The sequence below is a fragment of the Capricornis sumatraensis genome, chromosome 9 (genome assembly GCF_032405125.1).
Source record: "Capricornis sumatraensis isolate serow.1 chromosome 9, serow.2, whole genome shotgun sequence".
Taxonomy (NCBI): Eukaryota; Metazoa; Chordata; class Mammalia; order Artiodactyla; family Bovidae; genus Capricornis; species Capricornis sumatraensis.
Window position 1 is genome coordinate 80516056 of NC_091077.1, and position 22169 is coordinate 80538224.

General features: G+C 39.2%; 1 protein-coding gene across 1 annotated transcript in view; it reads left to right on the forward strand.

The window, feature by feature from the left end:
- RASGRF2 (Ras protein specific guanine nucleotide releasing factor 2) overlaps positions 1–22169 on the forward strand; it is a 249152-nt gene that overhangs the window by 118732 nt on the left and 108251 nt on the right. Inside the window, exons 10-13 of the mRNA XM_068980666.1 lie at positions 123–283; positions 1219–1285; positions 1813–1949; positions 15758–15840. Of these exons, the coding sequence (XP_068836767.1) occupies positions 123–283; positions 1219–1285; positions 1813–1949; positions 15758–15840 (448 nt within the window). The remainder of the gene's footprint in view (positions 1–122; positions 284–1218; positions 1286–1812; positions 1950–15757; positions 15841–22169) is intronic.

Sequence of the window (22169 nt, forward strand, 5' to 3'; positions counted from 1 at the left end):
ATGGTGCATCAGAATAATTCCTTGATATCTTGGGAAACAGGTCCTAGTGTTTTTGCATCAGGAACTGCTCTCACTTGACAGAATTTTAATTACTGTGTGTTCTTCACTTTTGTGATCACCAGGTTCTCTTATTCAAGTACCTTCCGTTGAGAGAGGGAAACTTAGTAAAGTTCGCCTGGGTTCATTGTCTTTGAAAAAGGAAGGAGAAAGACAGTGCTTCTTGTTTACAAAACACTTTTTAATTTGTACAAGAAGTTCAGGAGGAAAGCTGCATCTGCTCAAGGTACTGGTTTTACATATTCCATTTATGTTCTGTGCACTTAAGAGGCATTGAGGTTAATTTAATTATGACTTTCCCATGCCTGCTGTCATAAAATAGATTATTACAATATCATGGTGAGGTAATATACAGTTGCCAACCTTGACATTTACTTTGTTGTCAGTTAAATCCAAAGTAATAGAAATTTAAGTGCAAGTGCCATAAAGTAGGGCAATTAAAATCATAACCTGGACAAAATTACTAGTTGTTGACTGAGCTCAAACATCTTGTCAAATGACTGCATTGTACTGATTGTGTAATATTCACTAAATGCGATTTTATCTTACTCAGTACCAAGAGTGAGAAAAGTACGGCCCACAGCTTGCTGCCTCTTTTTAATAATAAAGTTTTATTGGAACACAGCCACAACTCTTGTCCTTCCTATTGTACCTGGCTTTTTTCATGCTTTTTAAAATGGCAAATTTAAGCAGTGGTGATAGAGATCATATGGCTTGCAAAGGCAAAACCATTTACTAGCCGGCCCTTTACAGGAAATGTTTGCCTATCTGTACCTTCTGTTATTAATGCCTGAAAATGTTATCCAGCATCACAGCAGCAGAGTTCACTGCTTAAGTCACTTACTGGTTGTAGAGTTCTACCCTTTGCTGCACTGCATTCACTCTGTGGGGCCTCTGAGGTGCCATATAATCTCCCATAGACCGACTCGTTAAATTCTACAGATGTTGGGAGTGAGAGTCAGATGGTGGGGAAGAATCATGAAGCTCAATGAGTTCAATTACTTTTACACATTTAATTTAATTTTGGGCTCTATGAAAAATTAGTTTCAAGACTGACTTGCTGTTTCTTCTGTGGCAGTTTGAATATAAGGTTTACAAATCACAGCTTCCCAACCTATGCAAGACTCTCAGCCTCTTAATGAAAAATTGATCTGTTTCCAGACAGGTGGAGTTCTGTCTCTAATAGAATGTACCTTGGTCGAGGAGCCTGATGCGAGCGATGATGACTGTAAGTCACATTCTGTCACTTAGAATTATATTAGCATTAAATTGTCCTATGGTTTTTATTTGTTGATAGCTAAGAAGAGCTGCTTCAGGAGACAGGAAAGATATTAAGAATAAATTCCCTGAATTCATTTATATATGAAAAATTCTGTTGAACCATTTAACCTGTGACCCCAGTTAAGCCATCTTTGGAAATTTACATTTTACTGAATTTGTCTCTTGATAGTGACTTTGCAGCAGCAGAGAAGAAAGTAATTGAATTAGAATGTTGGAATTCTGTAATTTAAATTTTTAAAAAGCCGTGAATTGATAAGAAGAGCAGGACCCTAGTCTTGAGGAACCCACTGATCTCAGCTTTTTCATCTGCTTATGAGCTTAACAAAGCTGTCCCCATGCTTGAGAAGTACTGTATCATTAAAAGGAGATTCTGGACTTAAATGCACATTGGTTGTATTACTAGGGCCTTGAGAAAGCAGTTATCACTCATATTTTTGTATTCACATCTGATTGTTTGGTTTACGTGTGTTGAAGCCAAAGGTTCTGGCCAAGTGTTTGGACACTTGGATTTCAAAATAGTGGTGGAGCCTCCTGATGCTGCCCCTTTCACTGTGGTCTTGTTAGCACCTTCCCGCCAGGAAAAAGCTGCCTGGACAAGTGACATCAGTCAGGTAAGCAAGTGACTTTGGCCCCAAGTTGGTTTTTGTTTGTGTTTTAAATTTCACAGCATAAACTTTTGGGATGCAGTTTTAAGTCAATATATTTTTGTTAGAAAATTATATCTGGTTGCTGTGGTCATTGTCTTCATGGATTGAATCATTTGTTGTTGTTTGTTTGTTTGTTTAAAATTTACCTAAATGTTGTCATTGTATTTTGCGTCCTGGGCATTTTTGTACAAGCCAGTATACACTTGTGTTGAACAGTGATTTTGTTTGTTTGTTTGGAGAGTGTTAAAATTGCCCCGTGAGTAGTAAATTCTCCAGTGACCTCATTAGATTTTTTTTTTTTTTGCTTATTTGTTGCTGAGATAGGAAAATGGTGAGAGATGTAAAAATAGCTAACGAGGACTGTGGAATCAAATAAAAAAGAGAGATACTGCTTGTAGTATGAGGCCTGAAAATGAGTTCCTATATTTTATATAGAAAAAGTTAGGAAACAGATTTGCTTACCTTTCCTTGACAGCACTGCCTGGTTAGGGAATTGCTACATTTGTTCAGGATTTGAAAAAAATGTCAAAACTAGTGATGATTGGACTTGGGCATTCTTCAAGCCAAGCTCCACATTAATTCTGGCTCCATTAACCAATCTAGGTGAAAAGGGAAGCTGTGAAGGAAAATAGTAAAGCTTAATCATCTTTAGAGTTGTTGATTAAAGGATGATTGGGGCAAACAGGAAAGGCATATGTTATAGATCCCATTGTCTTCCTTTTCTGAAGAGCTGTTAGTAATTTATATATGCCTTAGATATAAATATGAACTATAAATATATCATAGTTTTTCAGATAGTTATTTTTTTCTTTTTTAAAAAACAATTTTTTAATTTTTTTGGGGGGGGCCTTGCCATGAGCCATCCAGGATCTTAGGTCTCCGACCAAGGACTGAACCTGTGCCCTCTACATTGGGAGGGCAGAGTCTTAACCACTGTACCCCAGGAAAACCCCTTAATTTTTTTCTAAGTGACTGAAAAGCAAAAATAGAACGTGAATGTGCAAGTTAATTATTTTTATATGTCAAAGAAGTTTTACCAGACTTAATCTCATTTGTCCTTAACAATAATATTCTGAAGGTAAACAGAAACAGTAGTCCCATTTCACAGGTACGAAAACTGAGGTTCAGAAGGTTAATAAGCATTTGTCTGAAGTTACACAACTGTGCTGGCTCATGACTCAAACCTATCCAGGTCTTTTATTATCACTCTAAATGTCCTCTACTGGAATTCCGGATTTTTACTGCTTTTCTTCCAGGACTGTTTTGATGATGAATAAACAGCTGAAGTCAAGGTGCTTCTTTTCTGGTTAACAAAGAAACAAAAATATGGGATCATGTATATTTGCATAATTACACACTTATGGTGATTTACTAATACTTTCATTAGCTCTAAGCTGTATGAATTAATACTGTAATTAAGTCTGTAGAATGCATCTTTTACCTTAAGAAACTCTGAGTCAGTCATTGATTCTGTGAACGTTAACTGAGCAATCACCCTGTGCTGCCAGGCACTGTGTAGGTACCAGGGGTTTGGCAATGATCCCTGCTCTCAAGGAGACAGACAGATTAGTAGAGAAGAAAGGGAAGTAGACAACTTAATGCAACAAAATTGTGTATGTGTTGTGAAGCCAAGATAAGGAGGAAGAATGGGGGGAATTAGAGTTGTAGACAAAGATGTTTTTCCAGCTTCTTATCGTTTCTAGCTTATGATATAACTGGGGTGCCTAAGATTCAGAGCTGATAAAAACTTTAAGCGATCTTACTTAGGGGGCCCGGTGAGGCATCGCTAAGAGAAAAGACCCTTGAGGTATATGAATGATTCTATGCCAAGTCCTTTAAAGAAAGGATCTAATACTTTGCCTCCCAGAAGCAGTGATTCTCTCTATTTAGACTACATTTTAGCCGGAAATGGCAACCCACTCCAATATTCTTACCTGAAAAATTCCATGGTCAGAGTAACATGGCAGACTATAGTCCATGGGGTAGCTAAGAGTTGGATGCAACTGAGTACACACGTAGACTACATCTTGAGTTAGGTGTGCAATTTCTTCCTATTTCTCCAAGTTTCTATGGCTAATATACTAGTGTACTAGATTATATGTACAATTGAATTGGAGAAGGAAACAACAGGAAACTGTGCCTTTCTGAGTGACAGTGATATCATGATATGAAATTACTGTGTTCAGTAGAACCTTAAGTGGTTTTGATACTTAAAATTTCAGCCATTCAACAAATATATTTATGCAGTGATAACATATGCCAGGCACTGTCTTGGTGCTTGTGATATATCATGGACAGGCGAGAACAACAAAAATTCCCTGACCTTGTGTAGCTTACAGTCTAGTGTGGGGAAACTGAAAACAAGGTAAAGATAATAAATATACAATATTTTATGTTAGAAGGTGATAGGAAAGGATTGGGCTACTGGAGGTAGCTGTGGGTCAGTACAATTTTGAAAAGGTGATCATCTCGTTTTGAAGACAACATGAAAACAAAGACTGGCGAGTGATGGAAATACCATGTAGATATGTAACAAAGGGAAAGTCATTCCCGATGGAGGGAACAGCCACTGCAAGCACTCTAGAGTAGGAGGCAATATATTTTGGGCAAAAGCATGAAGGTGGAGAAGGCAATGGCAACCCACTCCAGTACTCTTGCCTGGAAAATCCCATGGATGGAGGAGCCTGGTAGGCTGCAGTCCATGGGGTCGTTAAGTCAGACACGACTGAGCGACTTCACTTCAATTTCACTAGATGTGGCTGAAGGGAAATGTTGAGAGGGTAAGTGGAAAAGGGGGAAGTAATTTCAATGGAGCTGTTAAGTAAGCAGTGGGGTATGGACACTCAGTGCTTGGAGGGAGGTCCATGTGTGAGACTCTGCCATTTAGATGATATTTAAGGCCACAGACTGTTGAGATCACCCAGGGAATCAGTATAGATAGAAATGAGGAGAAGCCTGTGGAGTGAGTGAGGAGTCACGGAGAACAGCAAAGAAGAAAAGGAACCGGTAGTGCGATTGGAGGCTAGCCGAGAGGGTGTGGTGTCTTGCAAGTTAAATGAGGGAAATGTATCGAGGAGGAGGGAGTGGCTGTGAGTCAACTGCTTCTAAAAGAAGTTATGGTACACATATAAACTGGAATATCACTCACCCATAACAAGGAATGAAATTGGGTCATTTATAGAGATATGGAGGGACCTAGAGTCTATCAAACAGAGTGAAGCAAGTCAGGAAGAGAAAAACAAACATCATATATTAATGCACATGTGTGGAATCTAGAAAAATGGTACAGATGAACCTAGTTCCAGGGCAGGAATAGAGATGTAAACAAGGAGACCAGACAAGTGGACACGGTGAGGGGAGGGTGAGATGAATTGGGAGATTAAGTGTGACTTAGGTACACTACTTTGTAAAATAGCTAGCTACTGGGAACCTGCTGTATAGAATAGGGAACTCAGCTCCGTGCTCTGTGATGACCTGGGGCCTAGGATGTGGGGGAGGGACAGAGGCTCAGCGGGGAGGAAGCATATGTATGCATATAGCCGATTCACTTCACTGGACAGCAGAAACCAGCACAACATTGTAAAGCAATTACACTCGAATTTAAGAAAAAAAGTATTGAGCCAGGGAGTGAGTGTTCTGAGACACTTAGTGATTTTCCTGACTCAGGGTTTGAATGGTGGGTGGTGGGGACAGAGTGCTCCACTATCAATTGAGCCTAGTTTACTACCCAGCAGCCTGCATCTCAACTGGATTTTGTTCTCCACTTAAAACATTTTCATTTTATGGGGGAATCTGTGTGCTATACATACATTGATGAAATTTGTTAGTCTCCCAAACATGCCTCTGGGCATATTCATTATTGATAAGGTGAGCCTACAGAATGCTTGAAATGTACCTTTTAATATTTTATCATGTATATGTGAAAATATGGATACAAAAAGGAACCAGAAATACTCCCAACACCCAGATCACTAAATAAATGTTTATCAAAGTGTCTTTCACAGATAATTACCTGAAGGTTTTTTATTTTAATGCAGATTCCTGAACCCACATTCCAGACACCCCACCCCCCCTCAGGTTTAACAGGCTCCACTGATCACGTTTGCACATTACATTTGAGAAACTCTGTTCTGAAAATCAAATATTTTCATCTCTGAAACTTTCACCATCCTGCCATACAAAAATAATTCAACAGTTTGCCTCTAGGTGCATATATGCATCATTTTTTCCTTTTTCATCTTCCTATATTCCTATGAGTTCTTTGTATCAGTGTCTCCTAATGGTAATATATGTTTATCCTACAGTGTTAACTTAGACTTCCCTGATGACTCAGCGGGTAAAGAATCTGCTTACCAATGTGGAAAGTGTGGGTTTGGTCCCTGGGTCAGGAAGATCCCCTCCAGAAGGAAATAGCAATCCACTCCAGTATTCTTGGCTAGGAAATCCGATGGACAGAACCTGGTGGGCTGCAGTCCATGGGGTCCCAAAGAGTTCAACATGACTGTGTAACTAAGCATGCATCATGTTAACTTACCACTTTTCTAGCTCTTTCTGAATAATTAGGCATACAGGCAATTTCCAAGTTTCAGCACTAATGTATGTTGGGGTGGTGCTAGCCATCTTTGCACCAAGAGTTACTCCCCCTTTCAAGGCCCCTTGTTGGTGTATCTTACCCACAGGTATAGGGCTGGTGAAGGGGGCCTGATCACTTTCATGATTTCATGATTCGTGACTCGACAGACTGCCAGAACACCCCAAGAAACATGTAACTCATCTCTTCTAAGTCCTGCCAGGGCTGAATTCTGTCATGTTTATCACATTTCCTCATTTAATGGAAAAGTGGAATTCCTTCCTAGTGGTTTTAATTACTTCTGAAATTATCAGTGAGAAAACATTTTCCACCATATCTATTTCTTGTCTGTTTATACCAGATGGACATTTATTTGTTGGGGCTATGTTTGTAGATATCCTTCCCTGTCCTAGGGAAATGAACATTTCTTTCAATCTAAATTATGAATATATTCTCCATGATTTTGTCCTTCTTTTTGTCATTTTTTTGTTTTGCATAATTTTAATCTTTTCTGGCTTAATTTGACTCCACTTTGCTAAACCATTGTACCATGTTATACTAATCACATGTAGCTCTTACTTGAAATAATAAAGTAGTGCCTAAGTATTGATACAATCCCACTTTCACATAGAGAACTCTGTATGAAAATTAAGACTTTTAGCTTTGTCAGGCCTCTCTCTTTGAAGCTGTAATTTTTAGAAGTAACAATTGCTTGAATGATTAATTATACTTTTAGCTCCACCAGCAAGGTCATAATTAACCGTTGGTGCCTCCAACAAAATGTGCAAGTGGTTAATGGTCTTGACCAATAATTCTTCCCTTTTTCATCTATTTATAGGGAAAAATTTGAGGCTGAAGATTTGACCGTTCATTTCAATATAGTGCATTCATCTGTGCATGTCTTACTGTGATACATAATGGAGTATTAAACAGATTTTTCTGTAATTATGGGTATTAACTAAAATGTAGAATTAAAATTCACCTCTGAGCTTCTTGGTTTGGGCAGGTGTGTCAAAATATAGACAAATTTGTAGCACACTGACATGCTTCCTCCCTTAAAATAGCTTCTCTGGAATCAATAGGGAATTTTTTACTTTAATATAAAAAGGTGATTTAAGAGAAAAATTGAGTTTACTTTTCTTCCCACACTTTAGACATATTAGGAAGATAGAAAGTTATGGTGATGCAGTAGGTTACTGACCTTTGACCAGATACTTCCTTACGCAGGAGCTGCAGAAAAGCCTACTAGAGGGAATTCTCTGGTAGTCCAGTGGGTAGGACTCTGCATTTCCACTGCAGAGGGCACAGGTTCCATCCCCGGTCAGGGAACTAAGGTCCCACAAACTGTGTGGTATAGTTAAAAAAAAAAAAAAAAAGGAAAACAAAGCAAAACAAAAAAGCCCAAACAAACAAACAAACAAAAACGCTGCTGCAAAAGGCATTGTCAACCTTCCTTCAAGGACCAAATGCTTCAAAATTACCTGGGTCTAACAATCCCTCTACTGGGCATGTGCCTAGTCACTCAGTCATGTCCGACTCTTTGTGACCCCATGGACTGTAGCCTGCCAGGCTCCTCTGTCCATGGGATTTTCCTGGCAGGAATACTGGCGTGGGTTACCATGCCCTCCTCCAGGGGATCTTCCCAACCTAGGGATCGAACCCGCATCTCCTGTGTCTCCTGCATTGCAGGCAGATTTTTTTCCACTGAGCCACCTTACCCTGAGAGAACCTAATTGAAAGAGATGCGTGTACCCCAGTGTTTATCGAAGCACTCTTTACAATAGCTAGGACATGGAAGCAACCTAGATGTCCGACAGAAAACTGGATACAGAAATTGTGATGTATGTATATATAGACACAAAGGAATATTCAACTCAGTTCAGTTGCTCAGTGGTGTCCGACCCTTTGTGACCCCAAGGACTGCAGCACACCAGGCCTCCCTGTCCATCACCAACTCCCAGAGTCTACCCAAACTCATGTCCATTGAGTCGGTGATGCCATCCAACCATTTCATCCTCTGTCGTCCCCTTCTTCTCCCACCTTCAATTTTTCCCAGTATCAGGGTATTTTCAAATGAGTCAGCTCTTTGCATCAGATGGCCGAAGTATTGGAGTTTCAGCTTCAACATCAGTCCTTCCAATGAACACCCAGGACTGATCTCCTTTAGGATGGACTGGTTGGATCTCCTTGCAGTCCAAGGGATTCTCAAGAGTCTTCTCCAACACCACAGTTCAAAAGCGTCAATTCTTCGGTGCTCAGCTTTCTTTATAGTCCAACTCTCACATCCATACATGACTGCTGGAAAAACCATAGCCTTGACTAGATGGACCTTTACTCTGCTATTAAAAAAAGAACACATATGAGTTAGTCCTAATGAGTTGGATGAACCTAGAGCCTTTTGTACAGAGTGAAATAAGTCAGAAAGAGAAAGACAAATATTGTATTTCCAGTTGGGTTAGTGGTGAAAAACCTGCCTGCCAGTGCAGGAGAAATAAGAGATAAGGGTTCAGTCCCTGGGTTGGGAAGATCCCCTGGAGGACGGCATGGCAACCCACCCCAGTGTCCTTGCCTGGAGAACTCCATGGACAGAGGAGCCTGGCAGGCTACAGTCCTCAGGGTCACAAAGAGTCAGACAGGACCGAAGTGACTTAGCACTAGCAGCAGCAACGCATGTGTGTGGACTCTAGAAAGATGGTACTGATGAATCTGTTTGTAGGGTAGGGGCGTCAGTGGAGACACAGACAGAGAAGAGACTTGCGCACCGTGTGGGAAGGAGATAGTAGGGGAATTGAGAGAGCAGCATGGAAGCATATACATTACCATGCGTGCAATAGCTAGCTAGTAGGAATCTGCTGTGTGACACAGGGAGCTCAGCCCAGTGCTCTGTGACAATCTAGAGGAGTAGGATGGGGTGGGAGATGGGACCAGAGATTCAAGAGGGAGGGGGTATATGTGTACCTGTGGCTGACTCATGTTGATGTATGGCAGAAACCAGCACAATATTGTAAAGCAATTATCATCCAATAAAAAAATTTTTTAATTACCTGGGGCTTTTATAAATATGCATATTCCCAGTCCTCTATCCCCTGGTCATAGTCATCACAAACTGAACTAGAATAGCCATGATCTAGGAATCTGCTTTTGTTATCTTACTGATTTTAAGGTGTACAGTAATTCACATAAATTGTGTCCTTGAAGTTATATGACACCCTGGTTATTTCCATGTCTTTCTCTTTTAACTGAGTGAATTGGATTCATTTTCCCAGGGCTCAATCTCTTCTCCCCAACACAAGATATGTGCTTATACGATTATGAATATATACTTTCAATATAAATATTAATATATTCATACACACATTCATAAATAAAAGTTCTATTGCAATTTAACTTTCTTTCTGGAAGAGAACTCTTTTCTTCAGTGCAGCAGTACTGAAAATACCAAATGGAAGTGAGATAAAAGCAAAATATTCTGGTTGCAGTAGAATTGGTAAACCCAGAGCCCCTAGGAATCTTGTTTGTTCAAAATCATGTTGTCACTGAAGCCTGTCTGTGGAACCTCTAATAGATAAAGAGTCCATTTCAAAACAACTTCTCTGTTATAAATATACCATAATATATTTTATATACACATGTATGTATATGTGAGTATGGGCTTCCCTGGTGGCTCAGTGGTAAAGAATTTGCCTGCTAATGTAGGAGATGCAGGTTCACTCCTTGGGTTGGGAAGATCCCTTAGAAAAGGAAATGGCAACCCATTCCAATATTATTGCCCGGGGAATCCTAGGGACAGAGGAGCCTGGCCAGCTACAGTCCATGGGGTTGCAAAACTTAACTACTAATCAACAGCAACATACGTGTATATGTGTGTGTGTATATCTATATATGCATATATATTCATCCGTCCCACAGATAGATGTGTCAGTTATCAAAGACCTTTTTGTACAATTAAATGTGATTTTTTTGTTACATGGTCTTTTGATCTCTGGTTCAGATTGCATGTATATTTCCTTCTGAGACTTGAGTGTAAGTAAAAATTTCTTTTTCTTCCGATTGAAAATAATTTAATGCTTGACACAATGAATCAAATAGATTTATGAAATGAGATCTGACACTGGATAATAAGATGTTCAAAAGTGGTCACATAAATCTTCTTATTTGGATCTAAAACATTTATCTCAAGTTTCAATTCTGGCAGTGTGGAGGACTGTATCAATTTAGATCCCCTCTGGCTACAAAATCAGAAATATTCAAGTCAATGTATGGCAAAAACAATGCAATTTTGTAAAGTAAAATAAATAAATAAATTAATTTTTTTTAAAAAGAAATATTTAATACATAAAATCAGTATAATAAAAAATTTAATTCATTGATGATATTTATAAATATAAAAGGAAATCTCTAGTTGCCAGAAATAACAGGGAAATTTAAAGTCAGAGCAAACAGCATGTAAACTGAAGACAAAGAGACTTGAGAATGATTTAAGTCTGGTTATTGGTCCCATGCCTGAGGGGTATTAACTAAAGGAGCGAGGGTTAGCCTTAGGCCCCTTAAAGGAACTGAGATTTCTGTTTAAAGCCTGATTGGAAGGCAGTCCTGTGCATGAAATAAGAACTAAAAAAAAAAAAAATACCCATTTGGCTTGGGAAATCATAAAGAAGTCTGTCTTTGTCTTGGGTTCTGAATTTTTTTAAATCTCCTTTGAGAAAAACAAATGCATTTCTGGCCTATGGATTTGAAATTCAGATTCACAATATTCACATGGTGTGAAAATTCCAAACTGAGAAATTAATGCAGAAACAATTTTTGGACTGGTGCTAACCCAAGAAAGCTTGGTAAAAGCAAACACAAAGTCACTGGATTAGCAACACTTCAACAGTTCAGGGCTCATGACAATGTGCTCAAAATCAAAAATTACAAATCTTTTGAGTAATTGATCTATCATGAATGAGAGTCAGAAGACTCAGTTAAGCAGTATAATTAGCACTGCTGGAACTTCATCTAATAGAGTGATAACATAGAGAAGACAGGTTTAAAAGAAGATTTAAAATAAAGTATGAAAGGAAAGGAGGGAAGAAAGAAGAAAGGAAAGAAAAGATCGCTATGTAAAAAGGATCCAGATTTAACTTTCAAAGAACCAAATAGAATATCTAAACATAAAATCTATAGCCCTGAGACATCCTAAGGCTGTTGTCTGATAACTATGCTGTTGCTTAGACTGTTAAAGGAAATTGAAGGAACACTGTTTACTTTCCACAATTCTCACCAAACACCCTCTCTGTCCTCCCACTTTCTGTGTTGGTTACCCAGGTAACAGCTTCATTCTGCTCAGAAAAACCGAGAGTGAGAAGTCTAAGGAATAGCTAGAAATGTCACTGGGGTGAAGGATGACTTAACCCCTCCTTCCTCTCCCTGTCTGTATGCAACATCTGTCCCCATGCCCCAAAATCTCACTCATAGTTTCATAAGAATGGGGATAGTGCTAAACCATTTTCCCATTGGAATTAGGAAAATGAATTTAAAGTGGTTTACCTTACTCATCTTTGAAACTCTTATATATTCTTTCTCTGCTCCCTGCCCTCATCTCCCAGCATTTAGCCTAGTATCTATCACATAGGTACATACGTAGTAAATGCAGACATGAGACCCTCATTTAATAAAATCCCTGCTGCTGCTGCTGCTAAGTCGCTTCAGTCATGTCTGACTCTTAGCGACCCCATGGACTGCAGCCTACCAGGCTCCTCCGCCCATGGGATTTTCCAGGCAAAAGTACTGGAGTGGGGTGCTATTGCTTTCTCTAATGCCATATAATCCATGCATCTTCTTGGTGCTCGTGAGAATCCAAAAAGGTAGACTAGTTTTGGTTAAGTTTTGTGTCACTCAAAAGACAGTTGGCCATGTTTATTGCTTTTAAATATATTTGCATTTTCCAATTTAAAATGGCCTAATAGTGATAGTCATCTGTGAGTTTTACCCTGCTTTTTTTCCTCTTGGTTTTATTCAGTAACTCATCAATTTCTATTATTGCTTTCTTCAAAATATTTATCTCCATCTGTTCCTCTTCATTCCTATGGTCTGCCTCAGCGGAGGCATGAATCATTTCATTTGTGACTCAGAATATCATCCTGATGATCTTGCCATTCAGTGAATTCCCCCAGCTGTAGATCTTTTAACTTGAAGACCACTTAGAAACTTGTAGTGACTTCCCATCTGCCTGCCGGATATAATCCAGATTCGAGACGGCTGACTCCAGCTGACTTCCTCTTTCTTACTGTCTCCTCTGTTATAGATGCTCACACCAGCCAGACTCATCTCCTCACATACTTAGAAATGAATGGAGTCATAAGCATCTCTTTTCACCTGGCCCTGACTGAGAGCTCTCCCTTTGAGGTCGTGTGGCCATTTTGAGGCCCAAGAGGATACCCCTCCTACTGGTAGCTTGGCTCACTGGTGGAAGCACTGACTCCATACAACTGGGTACTAATTTAGGACAGTGCAGTTTCAGAACTTTGGGAAGAATACCATGTCTAACTTCCTGCTACTCAAAACTGATGGGAGAAGCAGCATTTATTTATGCCTAAAGAAGAGACTTTAATTTTTGGGCTCCAAAATCACTGCAGATGGTGACTGTAGCCATGAAATTAAAAGACATTTACTCATTGGAAGAAAAGTTATGACCAACTTAGATAGCATATTGAAAAGCAGAGACATTACTTTGCCAACAAAGGTCCATCTAGTCAAGGCTATACTTTTTCCCGTGGTCATGTGTAGATGTGAGAGTTGGACTGTGAAGAAGGCTGAGTGCCGAAGAATTGATGCTTTTGAACTGTGGTGTTGGAGAAGACTCTTGAGACCCCTTTGGACTGCAAGGAGATCCAACCAGTCCATTCTGAAGGAGATCAGCCCTGGGTGTTCTTTGGAAGGAATGATGCTAAAGCTGAAACTCCAGTAGTTTGGCCACCTCATGCGAAGAGTTGACTCATTGGAAAAGACTCTGATGCTGGGAGGGATTGGGGGCAAGAGGAGAAGGGGACGACAGAGGATGAGATGGTTGAATGGCATCACCAACTCAATGGACGTGAGTCTGAGTGAACTCTGGGAGTTGGTGATGGACAGGGAGGCCTGGCATGATGCGTTCATGGGGTCACAAAGAGTCGAACATGACTGAGTGACTGAACTAAACTGAACTGAAAGGAGAGCAGCTCATACATACCCTTTTCTGCAGAGTATGAAATTAGTGCTTGAAATCAGATAAGCAAAGGCAGGACCCATCCTTTGGGACTCACCATAGAGTGTTTAGTTTGAAATTATACTCTTCAACCAATGTTGAGGAAGTTTATAAGACATGATTTGATAAAAAACAAAAGTGTAATTACTTTAAAACAAGCTTGTTGAGGACAGTAATGTTCACGACATTATTCAATGTTTTCTTTATAAGACCCATGAGATAATTTTCCTTTGGACAGAGAATAGGATGAATTGAGGCTCTGTTAAGCCATGAATTTTGTAGTTGATGATATGGCTTCCTTTGAGTTGGCTGCCCCATGGCTCAGCTAATTTTGAGGACCACGTAGAGCAAGTGTTTGGAACTTCTCAACATAAAGTATATGTGGTCAATTGGTTCCAGGCTTCATCTTATTATTTTTCACCCTTTATCCAAATCCTCTCTGATTTTCTTACTTACCTTGACTTTATCTTACTATATGTATTTTTGTAATCCACCTAGGGGAGTAAGGTATAGTATAAACTCACATATAAGCACATATCATCTAATTTGTAGTTAGGGCCACCTCATGTGCAGAGTTGACTCATTAGAAAGGACCCTGATGCTGGGAGGGATTGGAGGCAGGAGTAGACAGAGGATGAGATGGCTGGATAGCATCACTGACTCGATGGACATGTGTTTGAGTGAACTCCGGGAGTTGGTGATGGACAGGGAGGTCTGGCGTGCTGTGATTCATGGGGTCACAAAGAGTCAGACACGACTGAGCGACTGAACTGAACTGAACTGAACCACAATTCATATAAGAAGATAATTCAAAATTTCAGATGTTTGAAGAAATGAAGAGGAACTTTAAAATATTCTGCTTTATTCCCAGAAGTTGAGATCCACTATACCTCGTCACTGAAATAATGGCATAAGACTTGAGGAAACAAAGTTTTAAGGAACATTAAGTATGAAAATGGCTGATATGCTAAGTAGAGGAATCAACAGTCAGGGGATGCTGGTAATCCAAAGTTTTTTATATGCATATTCATTCTTTCATTAGACATTGGGGTTTACGATAAACCCTGAGTTCAGGAGCCGTATGAAATCACTTGGCAATCAATTTCCTACACCATTTAATTATAATCATTAAGTAGTACATGGTATCCTAGTAACTAAAAGTAATTTCTGATTTTAAAAACTGTTTAGAATTTTTTTCATTTTCTGTTTTGTTTAAAGGGAATATGTATAATTCAAAATACTTCTCTAACCCAAAGTAATTGCAAAGGGAAATTTTGAATTGATAAGGCATAGATGTAAATAAAGAAGGCAGAGAAAATTAGCAAAGTTCTGAGTTTTCTTCTTAGAAAGAAAAGAGAGCAGATGAACAGGGCTTTCATACAGTTCATCCTCACCAAACCAACACATTGCCAATAGAAGCTTCTTGAGAAAGTAGTAAAATGCGGGGATTTATTGCCAAAAACATGCAAAAAAGCACGCACAGAGCTTACTAGTGAGAGAGAAGATGAATCCCATCCAAGGAAGCCACCATTTCTTCTCTGCCTGCCCCATACCACGCCCAGTGGTAGAGAAGGAATATTGCAGAGGCGGTCACTAGGTGTATAAACCCCTCAAGTAGAGTTGTGACTGCCAGAGGATTGTGCCAATGTGACATTGTGCTCAGAATCCTTGGGGAACACATTCCAGGAAAATGTGGGCCTTATATCTATCCTTGGGCATTTGCTAGGTGCACAGTTTTGGTATTTGGGTATTGAATCTGTTCTTCAATGTGTAATGTTTCCCTCTGTGTGTGTGCATGTATCTGTGTGTGTGCGTGTATGTGTGTGTGTGTGTACACATGTGTGCATACCCATGCTTGCGTGCTTATGTGCCCAGATGAGAAACTGAATTGTTTTAATGACTGTAAATAATTCTAGGAATACGTACTCTGCCTAGGTTTTCATGTGGGTTGTAACTGTCTATTTTTTAATTTCACAGTGTGTGGACAACATACGGTGTAATGGTTTAATGACTATAGTGTTTGAAGAAAATTCCAAAGTTACTGTGCCACATATGATTAAGTAAGTGTGATAATCCTTTCTCTGACATTTTAATCAGGATCAAATTGGTGGAGAATGTAAAACCCTGAATAAAATATTACTTCACTGGGATTCAGCTTCATACTGTGAATACATTCAGCAGTAATGTGATAATTCATAATATGCCATTATAAATAATAAGACTATTGTAATGGTTTTTCAGATTCATAGTTTCTTGACTCACAGCATAGAAATATAGCTTTTCATACTATTCAGAATGCCTTCCTCAGTACAAAAAGCCTATCAGAATTTTTAAGTTCAGTATATAAAGTTGTGATAGCAGATGTATCAGAGGATGGACAAAAGTTTGGCATATTCTTTTGCAGTCTTCTCAGTGAGTATGAATCATATTAGTTAGATTTGGTTGTAGGGACGCATTGAGATTTTGAAGACACTCAACATAAATTAACTGGCTTTTCTATGGTACCATCTACCCACAGCCTGTGTATGGATTTGCCCTAGAGGCTATTGCTGGGGACTTCCATCCTGCTGTATATGTGTTTTGTTAAGAAAGCAAATCTGATAATTTAGTGTTATCACTAAGGAAATTGTAGTTTTATTGGAAGTGAGAAGTTATATCAATAACTATGTGCCATAACTCTCTACATTAGTACTTTTGTCTCTATATACTTTCTTGTTTCCAAATTCAAAAATTGTTTTGGAAGGATTTTCAAGCTGACCAAATTGTTCCCTACTCTCATTTTCTTGGTTATTTGCAGTCCAAATTCTAAGAATAAAATGTATTTTTAAAAGTAGTCCTGTTATATCTTTCCAAAAAGTTACATGAAGCTAAGAAAATGTTTGTCTTCCATGCCTTTTATGTGGATTATTTTCTAGGTCTGAGCTAAGACAAAAAGCAGCATCAACTTTTCTCTTTGTTGCAGGTATTGATAGGTACAATGATAGGTACAATTGATAGGTACCTTCATTGTAGGTACAATGATAGGTATTTATTGTAATTAGCATCATCCCATGGTACAAACTTTAAAACTTGTTAATTATTGTATCAGATGAAGGCAGAGTACATTATACTAGTGCCACAATTACTGCAGAAAATATGTAAAAGGATGATACTATTTTAAATTGCTAGTCAAGTTTTAAAATATTTTGAACAGGGTCATTTTTTCCTTTCTTTTTATGGAAGAAAAGCTATGACAAACCTAGACAGTATATTAAAATGCAGAGACATTACTTTTCTGACAAAGATCTGTATAGTCAAAGCTATGGTTTTTCCAGTAGTCATTTATGGATGTGAGAGTTGGACCATAAAGAAAGCTGAGAGCTGAAGAATTGATGCTTTTGAACTGTGGTGTTGGAGAAGACTCTTGAGAGTCTCTGGGACTGCAAGGAAATTCCTAAAGGAAATCAACATTGAGTATTCATTAGAAAGACTGATGCTGGAGCTCCAATACTTTGGCTACCCGATGTGAAGAGTTGACTCATTAGAAAATACCCTGATGCTGGGGAAGACTGAGAGTAGGAGGAGAAGGGGGCAACAGGATGAGATGGTAAGATGGCATCACTGACTCAATGGACATGAGTTTGAGCAAGCTCCAGGAGATGATGAAGGACAGGGAGGCCTGGCTTGTTTTAGTCCATGGTGTCACAAACAGTCGGACACGACTGAGTGACTGAACAACAACAGGGGTCATTTTAAGACTCTCATGCAGAGATTCCTTTAGCCTTACGTTTCCTGGGTTTTTAAGTATAGTTTTAAAAAAAACAGATCAGGGGACTTAGAAGCCACTTTCCAATTCAGGGGACTTAGGTTCGATCCCTGGCCAGGGATCTAAGATACCACATGCGATGGGGCAGCTAATTCCACACACCACAACTAGAAAGCACCTGTGTGCTGCAATGAAGATTTTATGTGCTGCAACCAAGACGCAATGAAGCCAACAATAAATAAATAAATGTGTATTTTTTTTTAAAGTAGGTAAAAAGAAAAGATCAGTTAAAAATGTATGATAATAAAATTAAAACCAAGTATGGAATATTAAGTCAAAAGTTTCAAATTATGACTTAATTTTTAAGTTCACATCACCAGGCTAGTTTTCTTATTAGTATTCTACCAGAGTTCAGTTCATTTCAGTTCAGTCGTTCAGTCGTGTCTGACTCTTTGGGGCCCCATGGACTGCAGCACGCCAGGCCTCCCTGTCCATCACCAGCTCCCAGAGCTTGCTCAGACTCATGTCCATCAAGTCAGTGATTCCATCCAACCATCTCATCCTCTGTTGCCCCCTTCTCCTCCTACCTTCAATCTTTCCCCAAATCAGGATCTTTTCCAAAGAGTCCATTCTTTGCACGAGGTGGCCAAAGTATTGTAGTTTCGGCTTCAGCACCAGTCCTTCCAATGAATATTCAGGATTGATTTTCTTTAGGATTGACCAGTTTGATCTCCTTGCAGTCCAAGGGACTCTCAAGAGTCTTCTCCAATACCACAGTTCAAAAGCATCAGTTTTTTGGCGCTCAGCTTTCTTTATGGTCCAACCCTCACATCCATACATGACTCCTGGAAAAACCATAGCTTTGACCATATGGACCTTTGGCGGCAAAGTAATGTCTCTGCTTTTTAATATGCTGTCTGGGTTGGTCATAGCTTTTTTTTACCAAGGAGCAAGCGTGTTTTAATTTTATGCCTGCAGTCACCATATGCAGTGATTTTGGAGCCCAGAAAAATAAAGTCTCTTACTGTTTCCATTGTTTCCCCATCTATTTGCCGTGAAGTGATGGGACTTATTTTAATATTTCACAAAATAATGTATATTATTTTCATTCAATTCTTAAAGTACTTTCTTGAAGGTTAGACAGCCTTGAAATTCCAGTCTGCTTTAGAATGAGAATATTGGGGCTGGGGGGTGGGGTGGGCAGAGGAATGACATGGGAGGGGGGACCTCTGCATGCCTGGCTGGGCCACATGCCCCTGGTGCCTGCCTCCCCGGGGGTTTCCCCTCCTCAGATGGGGACAACTTATAAACCAACTTATAAGCTTCTGAACCTTAGGGCAGCTGCACACCTACTCTACATACACTTTGTTCACTTTAAAAATTAATGCACATAAAAACTTTAGTTTTCTGCCCATCTCAGTTATGACTGGCACCTCAATGCATCTTCTGTCCTGTGTGCTGGGAGTTTGACTAATGCCCATTTCCAGTTTCATTTGTAACTGCCTCTTGTATAGACCAAGACTTCCCTGCATTTGCAGGGACAGAGAGGTCACTGTTATGAGTTAGAACCACTCGATAGAGAACAGAAACCTGTATCTGAGGCTATAAGGACTTCCTATGGAAGTCACACATATTTGGATGCCCATCTGTTCTCTGCAAGGTGTATTCCCAAGGCAGAATTTCATATATTTTTTATCTTTCTTCCTTCCATTTTTCCCCTGGCTCATTGAGCCTGGTTCTCTTCAATCAGAGAAAAAGCTGATTTTGCAATCTCTGTTCCTTCTGATAGTCTCCTCCGTGGTCCTCTTCTTCCCTAAATTCTATATTCTTGCCTCCCTGCACATTTCTCTGGCTACATGCAATTAAAAAAAAAAGGTATTTTGCAGAGTTAAAAGAAAAAAAATATATCCTATCTTGATGGCATTACTTTTCAGGGACTCACTTTTAAAACTTACTAATTACAATAAGTGGGTTTGATGTTTCAAGATTGTTTTTTAAAAATGTTTACCAAAAAGGAGTTGTTATTATCATAGGAGGTTTAAGTAACGCATTATATCTTCTTGAGGGCCCCTTAGGAAATAAAGTAAAATCTCTTTCCGTGTAATAAAAGAAAATTAAATAATTTCATAATATTTATTTTTTTCTTTAGTTAAAATGAAACTGTAATCATAATTTTGAGAGGCAGTGGTATAATTAGTTTTAATTTCATGTTGGCTACAATATATTTTTTCCTCCTAGTATTTGATTAAAGTAATTATAGTCAAAAAATGCCAAGTGCAAAACTACCATTAGAATGCAAAATTGTGGTATTTATTAGGTGATTATATTCCTTTAAGTGATGTTTTATACTTTATGTATTTAGGCTGAGGCTTGCTTTCTTTTCATAATAGTTGACTTCAACTTAGAGGTTAAAAAAATTTTTTTCCTAGCTTAATGGCATTATTTAGAAATGCCATTTCTAAGAAAATGGAGATTTTCGATGGGAAAATGGTGGGAGAAAAAGTGATCGCCTTGATTATCCATCCTCTAGACTGATTGAATTAAAGAAGTTTCTGAGGTCTTTTAACAAGGGAGGAAGATTAAGAACCAGAAAAGTAAAGTTGGTGGATGGTCACATATGAAGGATGAGAAAGAGCCATTCTATTTTCACGAACCTCACTCGATGCTCTTCTGGACTTTCGAGATCAGTGATGTGACTAGAATGAACAGGCTGCCCTTAGTTCCTCATCAGAAGTAAGCTACTCATTTAAAATGCTCTTTCAGGCCCTCAAATGAAGTCTTCCCCCCTGCACTGAGCTTACTTTAGGGTAGAATGTTTCCAAGAGCAAGCTAAAGAAGCTATTGATTTCTTTTTATCCCAAAGAAAATAAATATATAATTTAAAATCCCTCCCAAGTACTGCAAGAGCTAATTAGGGACACTCACAACAAGCCAGCTGATTCTTAGCAAGCAACTGTCTCACTGAACCTCACTGGCCCTTAGTATACCCTTTAATCAAGTGATGAAATCCAGCACTACATTGATCGACTGTTTCTGAGATGCTGCCGTGAAGGTAGGCACGGAGTCTCAGATGGGAATGTGAAGGCTACGGGCGGTCCTCGCAAAGGTGTGCGTTCCTTTGAGCCTCACTTGGATTCAGCCTCAGCTTCCACGCTTTTCGTCTTATGAACTTAGCCCCGGTGCTGTCATCTTGACCTTTCTAACAAAGGTGCACCACAGGCTGAGAGCTCTGAGCACACCCAGGGATCCCGAGGGCTGCTGGGTGAACCTTCCCCCGAGTTTGCTGTCCACCTGGAAAGGCTGCTGCAGGCTTCCAGGAGAAGGCCTTCAGGTGACAGGTTGAGGAGCAGCCAGATGGTGGTTTTACAGAATGAGAGAAACCCAGCATTGCAGATGCAGGCGGGGACTGTGCAAGGGGACTCTTTTTAGAAGAGTTCACTGACTATATTACATCCATTATTTTTTTAGGAAGACATTTTTTAACACTGTAGAGTATTGAAAATGTAAAGAAAACACAACATTTTATACAATTGATGGTTTAAAGTGTATGCAGAATAATGGACGGCCTTCAATGTATTAATTGGCCAGAAAGAATAAAATGGATTAAGGAGCTAGAAAAAGAGTGACAAATATCAACTGTAGGAAAATGTAGGAAGAGAATAACTAAGAATGGAAATTAATACCTTAAAATATAGAAAAACAGTAGAGCTGACCAAAGAGCTGTTTCCAGAGGAAAAAATACCTAATAATATAATATCTATTAGTTTAGTCAAGAAAAAAACTGGGGGGGGGGAAGCACAGATGTACAAAATTACAAGTGAGAAAAAGAAATAACCACAGATAATAGCAGTGCTGTCTGGGTCTTGCCCTCTTCCCCACTTTTCTGTGGGGAGAATGTCACCCTTACTTTTTAATCACACTTCTGACATTCTGATTTGAGAGTATAAGCCCTGCTCCTCCTAAATAGGACTTTGGCTTTAATTACCTAATGAAATAGGATTGAACCAGAGAAAGAAGTGAAAGTGGAGTATGCTACCCTAACATAGGCCACTTTGGCATATTCATTACACTGAGCTACAGACACTTGAAAAACAGCAAATGGAGAGAGGAATTTTCTGAACTCTTATCTGCCTAAAGACAGATTCTCAAAAAGGAACTCAATTGTCATAAGTCTCCCCAGGAGTTTTACCAACCATGGAAAATGGACAGCTGTCACAGGAGAGACGAGATGTCAACATCACACCCAGGCTAACTGTCACAAACCTTCCATCTATTCTAAGGGTCTATTCATCTTTCCTAAAAACATTACTCTTCCCTGAGAGGCCTATACATACCCCTCACCTCCCTTTCCCTATTAAGATGGCATTTAAGTCTGAGTTCTAAGCTACCTTTTTGAGTTTCTCATTTTCTCCTGGTTATCTCCCAGGGATACATGAGGTATACATGTTAATAAGCTTCTTTATTTTTCTCTTGTTTATCTTTTATCACAGAGACTCAATTAAGATCTCAGGAGTGTAAAGGGAAAATTGTTTCTCCTCCCCTGGAGAAGGAATCCACAAAGTGGAATGAATGATTCCTGTCTGCACAATTAATTCTGACCTTCCTAAATTATAATGGCATGGTTGATGTTTTTGTGGCCCTGCT